At 38.4% G+C, this 18,277-nt stretch overlaps 3 protein-coding genes across 3 annotated transcripts; all 3 read left to right on the forward strand.

Moving 5' to 3' along the window:
* The first annotated feature begins 1,319 nt into the window (after nt 1-1,319).
* On the forward strand, nt 1,320-17,912 carry LOC116118482 (probable carboxylesterase 12). Its single transcript, XM_031404465.1, has 2 exons — nt 1,320-2,353; nt 17,778-17,912. The coding sequence occupies exons 1-2, from the start codon at nt 1,469-1,471 to the stop codon at nt 17,802-17,804; spliced, it is 912 nt and encodes a 303-aa protein (XP_031260325.1). The 5' UTR covers nt 1,320-1,468; the 3' UTR covers nt 17,805-17,912.
* LOC116118483 (2-hydroxyisoflavanone dehydratase-like) lies at nt 3,178-4,328 on the forward strand. The gene has a single exon (XM_031404466.1). The coding sequence runs from the start codon at nt 3,257-3,259 to the stop codon at nt 4,160-4,162; it is 906 nt and encodes a 301-aa protein (XP_031260326.1). The 5' UTR covers nt 3,178-3,256; the 3' UTR covers nt 4,163-4,328.
* LOC116118481 (probable carboxylesterase 12) lies at nt 16,790-17,912 on the forward strand. The gene has a single exon (XM_031404464.1). The coding sequence runs from the start codon at nt 16,893-16,895 to the stop codon at nt 17,802-17,804; it is 912 nt and encodes a 303-aa protein (XP_031260324.1). The 5' UTR covers nt 16,790-16,892; the 3' UTR covers nt 17,805-17,912.
* Nucleotides 17,913-18,277: the final 365 nt, after the last annotated feature.

Here is an 18,277-nt window from a genome sequence, read left to right on the forward strand (position 1 = left end):
AGTTAAATTTTGTATTTATACTAATTAAAAATATATAATCACTATGAAATATAATAAAATAATGAGACATTGAAATATTAATTGAGTTTCAACACTTTTTATTACTTATAAGTTATAATTATAAATTACAAATACAAACTTAGAAATTAGGATTAAGAATTAGTATACATCTTCGTTTTCATTAATTTCTAAATTCTTAAAATCTTCAAATGTATCTTCAACAACACGATTTTGAAGCTTGAAATCTATCATCACCCAACCCAATCTTTCATGCACGTAATGGCTTCATCACCACGATCCTCCCAACCCCACCCCACCCCCCCGCCCCGGTTACCCCATTGCATAGGAGGGTAACAACTATTTTAAAAAATAGCTATTAATTTTATAATTATATTTTTTTCGTGTCATGCCGTGTCGGCCCACAGGCTATTTTTAAGGCCCATGGCACGCCCCGCATATTTTCATGCTGTGTTGTATCGTGCTTTTTTCGTGCATGGCTTACCGCCGGCTAAGGTAATGGGTTACTAATCGAAGATAAATTTTATTTTCCTTCTCCAATTCTTGTTGAAGACTATTCTCTTGAAGTAAATGTACTCAAAATATATCATTGAACAAAATAAATAATGGCTGGATTAGTTAACTGCACTTGGTATGAAAAATGTTGGGCTTGTCCTCGTCATATTAGTTATTCAATCCCCTTATTCATGTGATCAAAGTAATTTGTGATTTGAAGTTTCAACAGTAATAGTATTAATTTCCAAAGTAATATATAGTACTTATTGAAATTTATTCAATAGATTTTTGTTTTTTTTTAATGATCGGGGTATCGAACTAGTTTACATGTACTTCAACTAATTTCTCGGGACGCTAGAACTATCGTCAATATGAGCTTCAATGGTCATCTCTATTAGTAACTGTAGAGGCTCAAACTCAGAAGACCATATTAGATCTTTCTCTTACTCTTTTACTCTCAAAAGGATTCGAACTTAAAAGACTACATTAGATTCTCCACTTGAGAGACCATGTTACTTTAGTAGCATTTAAACATGTGGTTTTTGACTTTTTTCGATTGATTTTAAAGTCCAAAATCACTTCTGAAACTACTGTAGAACTCCTCACAACCTCCTCTATCAAACTCATACTTTTATTTACCAGCCTCATTCGTGGTTTTTGACCACTTTTAATACTCACTAACGGTATTGATTTAAGGATGAAAACCTGTAATAAATATAATCAAGATATCAATTTGAAATTTCGGTAAACCTCGGTACGGGTGGGAATACGTCGCTTACTCTTAATTTATAAAAGTAAAAGATGAAACTAAGACTTTGTTCATTCCCACAATCCCCACAATAAAATATAAAACGTTTTCTATTTCTTCATCAAACGACGAGACAAGAATCCTTTCCCATCTTACCATCGACTTGAACTGAAGCCCTCCATCAAACCTCTCCCTTCTGCTTCTTCAATGGCATCAAGCGATTCCGAAATCGTCAAGGAGTTTCGATTGTTCCGAGTGTACAAAGACGGTCGAGTTCAATTAAACTTTCCGCCCTTCGTCAAGGTCACGGTTCCACCGTCCGATGATCCCGTCACCGGTGTCCGATCCAAAGACGTTACGATCTCATCTGAACCTCCTGTGTCCGCCCGTATTTTCATCCCCAAACTCACAGACCCTAAACAAAAGTTCCCTCTTTTATTCTACGTGCACGGCGGTGGCTTCTGTATTTTGTCCGCCTTTGCTCCAGGTTACCATAGCTTCTGTAGCACCCTTTCAGCCGAGGCTGGGGCCATAGTTGTTTCTGTGGAGTACGGACTCTTCCCAGATCGACCCATACCGGCTTGTTACGAAGACTCATGGGCTGCACTCCAGTGGGTGGCGTCCCACGTTAGTGGAAGTGGACCTGAACCTTGGCTAAATGATCATGCTGATTTTGGCAAAGTTTTTATCGGTGGAGATAGTGCCGGAGGAAATATCTCGCATACTTTGGCGTTCCGGGTCAGTTCAATCGGGTTACCTGGAGTGAAAGTGGTTGGGGTGATCCTAATTCATCCTTATTTCGGTGGGACGGAAGACGATCAGATGTGGTTGTATATGAATCCAAGTAACAGCGGGTTGCAGGATCCCAGGCTGAAACCGCCGGCAGAGGATCTGGCTAAGCTCGGGTGCGAGAGGGTGTTGATATTTGTGGCGGAGAAAGATCATCTGATTGTTGTGGGGAAAAATTACCATGAAGATCTGAAGAAAAGCGGATGGGGTGGAAGAGCTGAGCTTGTGGAGAATCATGGTGAAGAGCACGCTTTCCATATGCGTAATCCCACATGTGAAAAGGCAGTGGAATTGACCAGTAAGATTGTTTCATTTATCAAAGAAGATTAGTGTAAATGTAGTTTGTTGGGTTATCTTCTTTGTGTAATAACTGGAGTGTGTCTTTTGACATTGATGAAATAAAATCCTTTTTTTTTTTTTACCGATGCTGATCTGGTAAACTTGTGCGTAACTTTAAAGTTGATAAATAATATTAATGATTTTCTATTAGTAATTTAAGTGGATCAAATTTAATATCTTTTGAATAATACACATAAAAGTTTTAGTTGACTGTTGAATCACTCAGTAATGGTTAAAATATTATATTTCAATATAATGTTAAAAAATGACAATCTAAATTGTCATGTTGCCTGAAATTAAATTATAATCAGTGGCTCGAGGAGTCACCCGTCCAAGGGGTCAGGTCCCGATTTGACCAGTTCAATCAGAGGGTCTAATCAGTGATCCAATAAGTTTGAAATCTAACAAACACATCCTTAATAAATACCTATAAGTCCCTATAAATTTAAAATCCAACAAACACACATTTGTAATTTGGCCAAATGCAAATTGACGGTCGACAGGTTGGGCTGCAACGACACACCATGGATAGCAGGGTTGGGATGTTGGGCTCGGGCATGGAGGGCATGCGACATAAGTGGCCGGCGGTCAGGGATTTTAAAACAATCCACAAGAGTAAGGAGAAGGCCCTGGTAGTAGTCCAATTGGTTGAACCGGCCGAGCCGGCCGGGTTTCAGAACACTAATTACAATCATTTGAAGTGGATTAAAAAACCAAGACTTGTGGATGTAGGTGTTGAAGGTTCGGTGATAACATTTTCTTCACACATACAAAACGATTTCTTCCTCTGCATTAAACGACAAGACTTCCCCATCTTATCAGTGAATTGCACTGAAGCATTTCGTCAAGGTAAATTCTCTATCTTCAATGGCATCAACCAGCTCCGAAATCGTCAAGGAGTTTCGCTTCTTCCGAGTTTATAAGGATGGCCGAATCGAGTTATTCTCCCCACCTTGCCCCAAGGTTCCACCGTCCGATGATCCCGTCACCGGTGTCCGATCCAAAGACGTGACGATCTCATCAGAACCTCCTGTTTCTGCCCGTATTTTCATCCCTAAAGTCTCAGACCCGAACCAAAAGTTCCCTCTCTTATTCTTAGTACATGGCGGTGGCTTCTGCGTGATGTCCGCTTTTGCTCCACGCTACCATCTCTTCTGTAACACCGTTTCAGCCCAAGCTGGGGCCATAATTGTTTCTGTGGAGTACGGACTCTTCCCGGATCGACCCATACCGGCTTGTTACGAAGACTCATGGGCTGCACTCCAGTGGGTGGCGTCCCACGTCAGTGGAAATGGACCCGAACCTTGGCTAAAAGATCATGCTGATTTCAACAAAGTTTTCATCAGTGGAGTCAGTGCTGGAGGTAACATTTCGCATACTTTGGCGTTCCGAGTCGGGTCAATGGGGTTACCGGGTGTGAAGGTTGTGGGGGTGATTTTGGTTCACCCATATTTTGGTGGGACGGGAGACGATGAGATGTGGCTGTTCATGTGTCCAAATAATGGTGGGTTGCAGGATCCCAGGCTGAAACCGCCGGCAGAGGATCTGGCTAAGCTCGGGTGCGAGAGGGTGTTGATATTTGTGGCGGAGAAAGATCATCTGAATGTTGTGGGGAAAAATTACCATGAAGATTTGAAGAAAAGTGGATGGGGCGGAAGAGTTGAGCTATTTGAGAGTCATGGTGAAGAGCACGTCTTCCATATGGATAATCCAAAATCTGAGAAGGCTGTGGAAGTAACCAATAAGTTTGTTTCATTTCTGAAACAAGATTAAAGTAATAATTAGTCCGATAGTTTACATAAGGGTTGCCGTTTGCAAGAGCTAAATTGTGTCTGTGACATTGATGAAATAGGATGTATGTATGGATTTGGAATAAAACGGTATCGTACTTTTCATTTTGATGATAAATGGTTTCCTTGATTGGGAGAATATAAATCTTCGTTTCAATTGCCTTTTTTCTGTATTTTCTCAATACATTCTAAAAATTTTAAATTATCATTTTACATTGAATTGATAGCTCAATTGAGAGGGCCAGAGGTAATGCCGAAAGTTAAATGTTTTCTCAATCCCAATCAAGATGTGAATAAGAATTAGATTTCAGGTAAGGTTTTCAAGACAAAATTCTGATAAAAACCTATTAAATATATGAGAAGAATGTTGTATCTACTTGAATTTTCAATCTTTTACTGGAACAAGTTTGTGAACATGGCCCGACTTGATCCATTTTGCATTACCTTCGGGATAGTTGAGTGGTTCGATAGAGGTTTTTAAGTGTATTATTCAAGAGTTTTTAAGTTCGTGTCCTTTATCGGTTCCTAATTGGGTTATCACTTGAACCCCACCCAAACTCACAAACCCTAATAACCACCACAAGTTCCCTCTCTTATTCTACATTCACGGCGGTGGCTTCTCCATGATGTCAGCCTTTTCTCCACACTACCATAACTTCTGCAGCAGCGTTTCAGCTCAAGCTGGCGTCATAGTGGTCTCCGTCGAGTATGGACTCTTCCCGAAGCGACGCTTGCCCGCTTGTTATGTAGACTCATGGGCTGCGCTTCAATGGGTGGCGTCTCACGTTGGTGGAAATCGACCGCGTTAAGATTTTCATAATATTGTGTAAATATTTTGTAATCAGGTAAATATTATGTAATCTTTTAGTTATGTCAGACAAAATATTGTGTAATCTACAATTGACATAATTAGGGGATTTAGGAGATCGTATACTTCCTATATAAAGGATGTAACTCCTCAATGATAAATAAAATGAATTGAAAATATACAATTCTTCAATTAAATATGGTATCAGAGCTATTCTCTGATCTAACAGAAAATTCACTGGCAAATAACTATTCATCCAGTTGTCGTCAATCCAAGAAGGAGAAAACCACCTCAACCAATCAAACCAAACCACCGTTGATATCTCATTTAAACCATCCTATTCCATTCCAGAAACAACTGACTGATTTGCCCAGTTTTTGCCAAGAAGCCGACACCAACCAACTCTAGAAAAAATGTAGCCATCAAATCCCCCAAGTTACCAACAACCAATCATCCTTATTGGTCAACTCCACCAATCCACTCAACTCCACCAATACTTATCAGTCACCGTAAACCACCATCACAAAACAACAAAAGAAAACCAAAAAATAGCCACCTCCAACCATTTTGCGAATTTACCCAAGTCACCAAGTTCCTAAACACCCTTATTTTCAACTATCGCAACTTCTACCAAATCAAGAACCAACAGCCTTTTTTTTTTTTTTTCAACCACAAACACCCAACTGCCCAGAGAAAAAAAAAAAAAAATCAAAACCCCACCAACTTTGGCCACTGCCAACAACCAAAATACAAAGAAAAAAAAAAAAAACCTGAACTCCAAACAAAGTCGATGCAATTCCAGTCACCTTTAGCCAATTGTCTGATAAACAATCCAGTTTTCGCTAGTTGATCCCGATCGTCGATCTGCATAGTTTCCGCTAGTTGATCTGCTGCTATTGCCGTCTACTACCCATCTGCTATTGTCGTCCACCGTCGATCTGCTGCCATCGAAACGAATGTCATCGATTTGACGGCTGCTGCTGAGATAAGTCACCAATTTTTTTTTTACCGTGAGTTTGCTTTTCTTTTATTTTCTACGAACTTTTGTTTTTTTTATTTTGTAAAAAAAAAAGAAGTCAAAAAAAAAATTGTCAAAAAAAGTCAAAAAAGTAAAAGGTCAAATAGTTAAAAAAAGGGTCAAATAGTTCAAAAAACAGAGTCAAGGTCAACAAAGTAACAAAAAAAAAAAAAAAAACAACAGGGGAGGATGTGTGGAGAAATTCTATGAAACCCGGGTCTAAATTTGGAAGCAAGTTACTCAGAGACGACTAAACCTGGCATGCTCAATAACGACAAAATGAAAAGTTCTACTAATGTTGTTGTGGAAAAGAAAGCAGATGTCCAACAATCTTCATCATTTGTAGCTACTACTGGAAATGATGGTAAGTCTTTAAATATGTGTACATTTGTTTCTAATAGTGCATGGATAATTGATTCTGGTGCTATCGATCATATGACATTTGATTCTAGGCATGTGTTTAACCTTAAGTCATCCTCACAAAACTTTGTTTCTACTACCAATGGTGAATCTAACCGGGTCATTGGGGAAGGTTCATTAACCCTAAAAAACTCTTTATACTTAGATTCTGTCTTAGTTGTCCCATCCCTAAATTATAACTTGTTGTCAGTCTCCAAAATAACCAAAAGCTTATCTTGTGTGGTGATTTTTTGGCCTGAATTTTGTGAGTTTAAAAATATTCAAACAAAGCAGACGATTTATTGTGGTATTAGACGGGGGCAATTGTATTACTTGGATTTAGAGTCACAAAGTTCTACCGTGTTACAACAGGCTTTGACTGTAGATTACTCTAAAAGGGATAAACAAAAACCCAACATTTGGTTATGGCATTGGTGCCTCGAACATGCTTCGTTCGGCTATCTAAAGAAACTTTTTCCAAGTTTGTTTGGAAAAAAATGATATCAGTAACTTCCGTTGTGATGTTTGTGAACTATCAAAAAGCCATCGAGTCCCATTTCCAGCAGCAATCAACAAAAGTCCAAGTCCTTTTATGCTTATACATTCAGATGTCTAGGGGCCATCACCAGTTACTACTTTAGGTGGATCTCATTGGTTTGTTACTTTTATTGATGACTGTACGAGAATGACTTGGGTATGTCTAATGAAATCTAAAGGGGAGGTTAATTTACTCTTTCAGAGATTTCACAAAATGGTTCGTACGCAGTATAATGCACAGGTTCAGATCCTTCGAAGTGAAAATGGAGGAGAATATCAAAGTTCATATCTTCAACAGTACTTAGCAACACATGGTATCATTCATCAGACTACTTGTCCCAACACACCCCAACAAAATGGTGTTGCTGAGGGAAAAAATCGGCACTTATTGGAGGTCGTTCGTGCCTCATTAATAGCGGCTCATATGCCGTTATCTTTTTAGGGAGAAGCACTTACCTCTGCAACCTACCTAATCAATCGGGTACCCTCTAGTTCTCTTCGGTTCGAGACACATTTTCAGGCTCTTGGTAAAGCAGTGAATACTCCAATGGTCCAGAACTTACAGCCTCATGTTTTGGCTGCATTGCATTTGTTCACCTCCATAAACATCAACGCAACAAGTTGTCCCCTCGTGCATTGAAATGTGTTTTTGTTGGGTATGGTGTCCATCAAAAAGGCTATCGATGTTATCATCCTCCAACTCAACAAACGTTTGTAACAATGGATGTTGTTTTCCATGAAGAGTTGATGTATTTTCCATGTTGTTTTCCATGAAGAGTTGATGTATTTTCCTTCCAAGTCTAAACTTCAGGGGGAGTATTGTCAAGAAGAAATTCAGACTCTTGACTATGCAGTTCAAGATGACGTTCAAGATGTGGGAGACCATGAGTCACAAACTAGACCTATTGTTCGACAAAAAGATGAAGTGGATGATGGTAATGTGGAGGTGGTATCAAACCTGGCCGTAGAAGCTTCTCAGTCCGAGTCTCTTATTCCTGGTATGTCATAACCATCATTTGTTGAGGATGTTCTTGATTTAGAGTCTGAACCAATTAGGAAACAGTTACCACCACGTAGCACTAGAGAGATTCCCAAACTAACATACGAACCAGAACTATCTAGTAAAGTCAAATACCCCATGAGTCATTATGTGTCTAACCATCGTCTGTCAGAATTGAATATGTCATTTGTGAATCAATTATCTACTGTATCTATTCCTAACAGTGTGCAGGAAGCCTTATCTGATCCAAAATGGAAAGTTGCTATGAATGAGGAAATGAAATCATTACAGAAGAATGAGACTTGGGAACTTGTTGATCGTCCACCCGGAAAAAAGATTGTTGGATGTTAATGGGTTTACACTATGAAGTATAAAGTTGATGGTACAATTGAGAGATTCAAAGCAAGACTAGTAGCAAAAGGGTACACCCAAACTCATGGGATCGACTATACAGAGATATTTGCACTCGTAGCTAAAATCAACACGGTACATGTCTTATTATCTTTAGCTGCAAACCTAGATTGGCCATTACAACAGTTCGATGTGAAGAATGTTTTCCTACATGGAGAATTGTCTGAAGAAATCTATATGGATCCTCCACCAGGGTGTATTTTACCAGTGAAACATAGGCAAAAGGTATGTAAGTTAAAGAAGTCACTGTATGGGTTAAAACAATCTCCGAGGGCATGGTTTGGGAGGTTCACTAAAGCTATGAAGTTTTTTTGCTACCATCAGAGCAATTCAGATCACACACTATTCCTTAAAAAACAATAAGGAAAGATCACTGCACTTATTGTATATGTGGATGATATAGTGGTTACAGGAAATGATCCAGAAGAAAGAAAGACATTGCAAAAGTACTTATCAGAAGAATTCAAGATGAAGGACTTAGGTTCTTTGAAATATTTTCTAGGAATTGAAGTGTCTCGATCTAATAGAGGTATCTTTCTATCATAAAGAAAGTATGCCTCAGATGTGCTGCAGGAAACTGGTATGTCAGCATGTCAACCAGCTAATACACCAATCGAAGAAGGCTTGAAATTAGGAGTCGAGACTGATCAAGTACCAGTTGACAAAGGGAGATACCAGAGACTTGTGGGAAGATTGATGTATTTGTCTCACACTAGGCCAGATCTTGCTTATGCATTAAGTATAGTCAGTCAGTTCATGCATAATCCTGAAGAGCAGCATATGAACGCAGTTATGCGTATCTTGAGATATTTAAAACATGCTCCTGGAAAGGGAATCTTATTTTCTAAAAATAAGGACTATCAAAATGTGCATGCATATACTGATGCTGATTGGGATGGAGTAGTGGATGATAGACGATCTACTTTTGGTTATTTCACTTTTGTAGGAGGTAATTTAGTCACGTGGAAAAGCAAGAAACAGAATGTTGTGGCACGCTCAAGTGCTGAAGCAAAATTTAGGGGAATGGCACTTGGGATTTGTGAAGCTTCGTGGCTAAGAATTCTACTACAAGATTTGGGTTATCAACCTAATCAACCAATCCAGTTATATTGTGACAATAAAGCAGCATGTGATATTACTCACAATCCAGTTCAACATGATCGTACGAAGTACGTTGAAGTAGATAGATTTTTTGTCAAAGAAAAACTGGATGAAAAGATTATTGAACTACTCAAGATTCGATCAAATGATCAATTGGCCAATATTCTTACCAAGGCTGTCTCCAAACGTATTTTCTCACAAGTGTTAGACAAGTTGGGCATTTGTGACATCTATGCACCAACTTGAGGGGGAGTGTTAAGATTTTCATAATATTGTGTAAATATTTTGTAATCAGATAAATATTATGTAATCTTTTAGTTATGTCAGGTATACGATCTTAGAATATTCTAAAGATTATGTAATCTCCAAATTATGCCAGACAAAATATTGTATAATCCGTAATTGACATAATTAGGGGATTTACGACATCGTATACTTCCTATATAAAGGATGTAACTCCTCAGTGATAAATAAAATGAATTGAAAACATACAATTCTTCAATTAAACACCTTGGTTGAACGATCATGTTAATTGCAAGAAAGTTTTCTTTGGCGGAGATAACGCTGGCGGGAATATCTCACATACTTTGGTGTCTAGGGTGGGGGCAATTGAGTTACCAGGCGTGAAAGTTGATGGGGTAATACTAGTTCATCCATTTTTTGGCGGGACGGAAGATGATGAGATGTGGCTGTTCATGAATCCGATTCACGGTGGGTTAAAGGATCCTAAACTGAAACGGCCTCCAGAGGATCTGGCTAAGCTTGGGAGTGAAAGGGTGTTGATATTTGTTGTTGAGAAAAATGATCTGAATATTGCGGGGAAAAACTACTATGAAGAATTGAAGAAAAGTGGATGGAGAGGCAAAGTTGAGCTCGTTGAAAACCATGGCAGAGATCCCTGCTTCTATTTGCGTCACCCCACATATGAAAAGGCTCTGCAGTTGACCAATAAATATGTTTTATTTATCAAAAATTATTCATAGATTAATTATCACTTATTATTCTTATTTTAGTTACAATTTTACAAAAAAGACTTATGTTTGTAGCGTTTAAGCCGATGATTTTTGCCTTTTTTTGGGGCCAATTCTGGAGTCCAAAATCACTTTTGAGACTATCGTAGGACTCTCCACGACCTCCTTTACCAAACTCACACCTTCACTTACCAACCTCATTCACGATTTTTGACCACTTCCAATAATCGTTAACAATGTTAGTTTAAGGGTGATAATATAGAATAAATACCGTCAATTATCTATGAACTAATTTGGAAGAAGAGAAAGAGAACCTAATTTTTATTATTCAAGTCTGAAAGAGTAAAGTAACAAATAGTATCACACTTATTACATTTCAATAACTATGGTTAATTAACCATAGTTGAAAGTAACCAAAGTAACTAATTCAACCAACTAATCTTAACTATACCCAGCTATTAACTACTACTGACTTACTAACAAAAATACGCATTATACATCAAGAACCATTATATCTCAAGAAGAGAAAATAATAATAAACCAAGACCTCAAGTTGGTGGGTGATGAATGTCAAACATGCCCGACTTGGATAGTAATTGGCGATGGAGAGGACCAGCAATAGCCTTAGCAAACAAATTAGCAGGCTGTTCTTGAGTAGGAATGTGAATAGGATGTACTAGGCCTTCCCTTATTTTAGTACGAACTATATGACAATCAATGTCCATATTTTTCGTATGCTCATGAAACATTGGATTAGAAGCAATATGGATGGTTGATTAACTATCACACCCGAGAGTAATGGGCTGGGGAACCAGAATGCCAAGATCAGTCAAAAGTTGAGTAAGCCATACAAGCTCACAAACCGTAGAAGCCATGGCATGATATTCTACTTCAGATGATGACTTGGCAACTGTAACTTGACGCTTAGATTTCTATGACAGTAAAGAACCTCCCAAGAAGATGCAGAAACCAGTAATGGACTTACCCGTCATAAGGCAAGAAGCCCAATTAGAATCACAAAAAGCTTGAAGATGGATAGAACCATTTGCTGGAAAAACCAAGCCTAAACCAGGAGACCCTTTGATATATTTGACCACTTTGAGAGCTGTATTGAGATGGGACTGTTTTGGCTGATGCATAAACTGACTAAGTAGATTTACATAATAACTCAAATCGAGTCTGGTATGACACAAATACAACAACTTCCCAATCAATTTTTGATAAACAGAGGGATCCTTTAAGGTAGGATCTGGTGCACTAGGAAATGAAGCATCAAACTCCACTATTGTAAACTTCTGTTGAGGATCAAGGGGTATCAAGGCTGGTTTAATAGCAGCCAAACCTGAGGTGGCAATCAACTCTAACGCATATTTCTGTTGGCACAAACTAATGCCCTTGGATGATCTAGCAACTTCAAAACCTAAAAAATATCGAAGAGAACCAAGATCTTTTAACTTGAAGTTAGAGTGCAACAAATCTTTAGAAGCCTGAATAAAAGAGTGATCATTACCTGTGATAACCAAATCATCACCATACACAAGCAAAATCACAATATTAGAATTGTCTCTCTTAAAGAAGAAATAATGATCCAAGGGTGATTACTGGAAGCCACCCGATAACAATGCAGCAATAAGCTTTGTATTCCATGCCCTGGAGGCTTGTTTCAAGCCATATAATGACTTATGGAGCTTACATACTAGGGACTTATCATGTTGTTTAGAGAAACCCTGTGGTATATTCATATAAAGTTCTTCTTGAAGGTCCCTTTGCAAGAAGACATTATCAATATCTAAATGGTAAAGAGGCTAATCCTTCATAAATGCTATGGCTAATACTAATCTAACTGTTACCATCTTAACCACAGGAGAAAAAGTCTCCTCGTAATCAATTCCAGCTTGCTGAGTAAATCCTTTGGCAACTAATATTGCCTTATACCGTTCTAGAGTGCCATCTACCTTGTACTTGAGTTTATAAATCCATTTACACGCTATTGGAGATTTACCAGGTGCTAAGGGAACTAAAGACCATGTACCATTTCTTTCCAAAGCCTGAATTTCCTGTTGCATAGCCATAACCCAGTGGGGATCTTTGGATGCTTGGGTAAATGTAATGGGTTCAGTAATGGTTGATATACTAGACACACATGTTTGATAGGATGGTGAAAGATGTGTGTAGGAAATGTAATTCTGAATAGGACATTGGACAGTAGTTGTTAGATTAGTTTTAGGTAATGTAGAACATACAAAATGAGTGGTCCAAATAGGTGGTTTAGTGACTCTACCAGATTTTCTAAGAGAACCAAGTTGTTGTGAAGAGGTACTAGGCAGATTGGGTGAACAATATAAAGCTAGAGAAATAGGGTCTGCTGGTTCTGTTTCATGAAGATCATTTGTATTTTCATGCAAATCAAAAACAGTGGAAGATGCAGTTTCAAAATCCTGTTCTAGAAATGTTTCTCGGATAAAAGGTGGTTGACTAGATTTATGTAAAGTAAAAAGAAAAAGATATTCATGGAAAACCACATCACAATAAATATGAACAGATTTGGAATGTAAATCATACAAAATGTAACCCTTTTTTGTAGTAGAGTAACCAAGAAACACACAAGGAGTAGATCTAGGAGTGAAATTGTCATGGGGAATCAAATTGGTAGCATATACGAGGCATCCAAAAACTTTCAAGTGGTTCAACTTAGGCTTATGACCAAAGAGCTTCTCATAAGGTGAGAGAGCATCTAAGACTTTAGTGGGTAATCGATTTATGATGTAGACTGTAATTTTGACTGCATAACCCCACAAATAGTCTGGAATATGTGATTGAAACTTTAGGGATCTAGCTATGTTAAGTATATGCATGTGCTTACGCTCTTCAACTCCATTTAGTTTTGGAGTGTACACACATGTGCTCTGATGTATGATACCCAAACCAACCAATAAATCATGACATTGATGATTGAAAAATTCCAAACCGTTGTCAGTTCTAATGCATTTGGGGGTCTGATTATGTTGATTTTTGACCATGTGAAGGAAATCTTTTAAGTTTTGATACACATCAGATTTGTATTGCATAAGGAAAAGCCATGTAGTCCTAGAGAAGTCATCTACTATGGTGAGAAAAAACTTAGGCTTCGTTTGGTTCAAGATTGGGAATACTACTCTTAGTATTCCCAAAAAAGTTAAACAGTAAAATACCCCAAAACTCTCATTTTTAGGAATACTATTTTCAATATTACTCAATTTTTTTTAAACCCTCTAAATTTGTTAATTTAATTAAATACCCCTAAATATTTTTTTTAAATTACAAAAATACCCCAATAATCCACATTTACCAGATTCCAGCTACCACCACCGGAAAATGGCCGAAATCTGGTAGGATGGCGCACTACCGGCTGAATCTGGCTGGTAGTGCGCCGATCTAGCCTTTTTCGGCCATATCCACGGTGGATCTGGCCAGAAAATGCCAAATCTAAGGCCAAAGATCTGGCCGTTGACGTACAGATCTTTGGCCATAACAGTCGATCACGACGGCCAACAAACGGTCGTCGTTGACCATCAACGACGACCATTTGTTGGCCGTCGTTGAGAGCAAATATGGCTAGATCTGGCGGTTGACGGCCAGATCCACCGTGGATCTGGCCGGAAAAGGCCATATTGGCGCATGACCGGCAAGATCCAGCCGGTCATGCGCCCATAAGGCGACTCCGACCACCTCCGCTGGTGGTGGTCGACTGGGGGTGTTTGAGGGTGGGTTAGGGGTATTTTTGTTAACTTTTAATGTTTTATTATAGGGGGTATTTTGTAAAAAAACAAATATATGGGATATTTTATTAATTTATAAATCCTACATCGTAATACCCGCCCAATTCAACTTTTTTTTAACTTTTTTCAAAAAACTTTTCCCAAAACCCCCAAATTTTGAACCAAACGGAGCCTTAGCATTTCCTTGGGTTGGGATCTTATAAGGTCCCCAAACATCTAAGTGTAACAACTCAAAGACATTTGATTTATGTGTTTCACTTAAGGCAAATGGTAACCTGGTTTGCTTTGCTAAAGGGCAAATGTCGCAGTGAAAATTAGAGTGTGCATGGAATTCATGATGTAATTTTTGTAGGACTGGTAAGGGTGCATGTCCTAATCTCCTATGCCAAAGTACAATATCATTACTATATAGTGTTGTGGACATTACTAAAAGTCATTTTATTTATGAATCAAAGGTTACATCACAAGAATTACAAACAGAATTCTTTATTCCTAAAACTGGAAGACAATGTTTTATTTGTGAAAAAGGTATAAAATGGTGTAGCCCTTGATATTGCTTACCAGTCCCCTTGAGTTTGCCATTCTAAAGATCCTGGATAACACAAAAATCCAGATAAAATGTGATGGAACAGTGACTTGATGCAGTTTATTTGGATATCGACATCAAATTATACTTAAAATCTGGTAAATATAAAACATATTCAAGAGCCAAATTTTCTTGCAATTTTACAAAACCAACATGAGTGATTGGTGTTTTAGTTCCATTAGGAAGTCCTGCATAACTTGTTACAGGTGGACTAATAGCTACAGAACATTCAAGGTTTTGGAAATCATGTGTCCCCAAAATCAAGAACCCAATCAGAATTATTAAATTTTGAGTATAGAGACACAACTATACCTGCCAGATTAGCAAATAATGAACCCATGTTCTCTTTCCCCAACAACTAAAGTAGTTGTGCATACTACTCTGGAGTTAACACATTGCCGAGATTAGCTCCTCCTTTGGTATTGTCACCTACTATTTCAGAGTTCACCAACTAATCCTGAGTCGAATGGACTTGATTAGCCTTAGATTTTGTCCTTGACTAGCCCTTGGTGAACACAAAATTAGTTGGATAACCGTGTAGTTTATAATAGGTTTCCCTCTTATGCCCTAGAGCATGGCAGTAGTCACACTCCATGTAGGGTTTCTTCCCCTTGTATTTTGAGCTTTGATTCTAATTCCTCTTAGTGCCTTGTGAATATAGCGTTGTAGTAACCTCAATGTTGTAATTAGAACCAGTCAAGACCTCTGGCTTTCATCCTGATGTACTATGGAATATGCTTGCTTGATTGAAGGCAGAGGGACCATCAATAAGATCTGACTCCTTACCAAGGTGTACGATTCATTAAGTCCCATTAGAAACTGCAAAAGCTTCTACTGATTGAGATGAGCCAAATATGCCTTGGCTGAATCACTGTCTGGAGGTGGTAGACTCACTAACGAACTCAGTTCATCCTACAAAGTTTTCAATCTGTTATAATAAACCACAATCGAACTCGTACCTTATACTAGATTAGCAATTTCCCTGTGAATCCCAAACACTCTTGTACCATTCACTTTATTGTATTGTTCTTGGAAATCCTGCCAAACTTGATACGCACTGTTTGAATACACAATACTGTTGAAAATGTCTTTTGAAACAGTATTAAAAATCCATGCCAAAACTAGAGAATTGCAGCGTTCCCATAATGCATGCAATACTTCATTGAATTTTGATTTCTCGCAAGATCCATCAACAAATCCCAACTTATTTTTTGCCCTTAGCGAAAACGTCATGGACCAGCTCCATATCCCATAGTTCTCAGTTCCGATAAGCTGCTCTAAAATCAGAATTGAACCAGGGGTATCCGACGAGTGAATGTAAAGAAGGGAACCTGAATCTGTGATATTTGACATCTGCTGTTAATGAAATTAATTTGATCTGGAACGAATCAGCTTGATTCTGATCATAAATGGTGAAGCAGGAGAAATCAATCTTGAAAAATATTAGACGCAGCTTCGAATTTGAGCTTGAATTCGAACTTGATACAGCTTCGAACTTGAGCTTGATTCTTCAGTTGAAGTTGTTGATTTCATAGCAAAGAATCACTGCTCTGATACCATCTACGAACTTATTTGAGAGAAGATCTACGAACTCATTTGGGAGAAGAGAAAGAGAACCTGATTTTTATTATTCAAGTATGAAAAGTAAAGTAACAAACAATATCACCCTTATTACAATTTAGTAACTATGATTAATTAACCATGGTTGAAAGTAACCAAAGTAACTAATTCAACCAACTAATCTTAACTATACCTAGCTATTAACTATTACTGATTTACTAGCAAAAATAGGCATTATATATCAAGAAGAGAAAATAATAATAAGCCAATAAATGATATTAACTTGAGATTTTGCTAAACGTTGAGTGGGAATTTGTCTTATTCTTTTTTAATTAAAATAAAAATAAAAATAAAAAAATAAAAATGATGAAACTAACTGACTAAGACTTACGGATGGTAACGTTGAATGTTCGGTGACGACACTTTGTTCATTCCCATAATCCCCACAATAAAATATAAAACGTTTTCTATTTCTTCAGTAAACGACGAGACAAGAATCCTTTTCCATCTTACCATCGACTGGAACTGAAGCCCTCCATCAAACCTCTCCCTTCTGCTTCTTCAATGGCATCAAGCGACTCCGAAATCGTCAAGGAGTTTCGATTCTTCCGAGTGTACAAAGACGGTCGAGTTCAATTAACCTTTCCGCCCTTCCTCAAGGCCACGGTTCCACCGTCAGATGATCCCGTCACCGGTGTCCGATCCAAAGACGTTACGATCTCATCTGAACCTCCTGTGTCCGCCCGTATTTTCATTCCCGAAGTCACAGACCCTAAACAGAAGTTCCCTCTTTTATTCTACGTGCACGGCGGTGGCTTCTGTATGATGTCCGCCTTTGCTCCAGGCTACCATAGCTTCTGTAGCACCCTTTCAGCCGAGGCTGGGGCCATAGTTGTTTCTGTGGAGTACGGACTCTTCCCAGATCGACCCATACCGGCTTGTTACGAAGACTCGTGGGCTGCACTCCAGTGGGTGGCGTCCCACGTTAGTGGAAGTGGACCTGAACCTTGGCTAAATGATCATGCTGATTTTGGCAAAGTTTTTATCGGTGGAGATAGTGCCGGAGGAAATATCTCGCATACTTTGGCGTTCCGGGTCGGTTCAATCGGGTTACCTGGAGTGAAAGTGGTTGGGGTGATCTTAATTCATCCTTATTTCGGTGGGACGGAAGACGATCAGATGTGGTTGTGTATGAATCCAAGTAACAGCGGGTTGCAGGATCCTCGGTTGAAACCGCCCGTAGAGGATCTTGGGAAGCTCGAGTGTGAGAGGGTGTTGATCTTTGTGGCTGAGAAAGATCATCTGAATACTCCGGGGAAAAATTACCTTGAAGATCTGAAGAAAAGTGGATGGGGTGGAAGAGCTGAGCTTGTGGAGAATCATGGTGAAGAGCACGTTTTCCATATGCGTAATCCCACATGTGAAAAGGCAGTGGAATTGACCAGTAAGATTGTTTCATTTATCAAAGAAGATTAGTGTAAAAGTAGTTTGATCATTTAGCAGAGTTTGTTGGGTTATCTTCTTTGTGTAATAACTGGAGTGTGTCTTCTGACATTGATGAAATAAAATCTTTTCTTTTATCAATGCTGTTCGGATCAACTGCGTATCTTTAAAGTTGATAATAAAGTAATTTCTCTTAGTGATTAACCCTATTGATAATCTAAATAGATCAAACTCAAACCTTTTAAGTAATACACCTAAGAGTTTTAATTAATTGTTGGATTACCCAGTAATAGTTAAAATATTATATTTCAATGTAATGTTAGAAAATGACAATCTAAATTGTCATGTTGTCTGAAATTAAATTATAATCAATGTTCTAAAGCCTGGATCGAGGAGTCGCCCAGCCAAGGAGTTAGGTCCCGATTTGACTGATCCAATCGGGGGGGTCTAACCAGTGATCCGATAAATTTGAAATCTAATAAATATACCCTTAATAAATACCTATC

Source organism: Pistacia vera, unplaced genomic scaffold (assembly GCF_008641045.1).
Source record: "Pistacia vera cultivar Batoury unplaced genomic scaffold, PisVer_v2 Contig846, whole genome shotgun sequence".
NCBI classification, from domain to species: domain Eukaryota; kingdom Viridiplantae; phylum Streptophyta; class Magnoliopsida; order Sapindales; family Anacardiaceae; genus Pistacia; species Pistacia vera.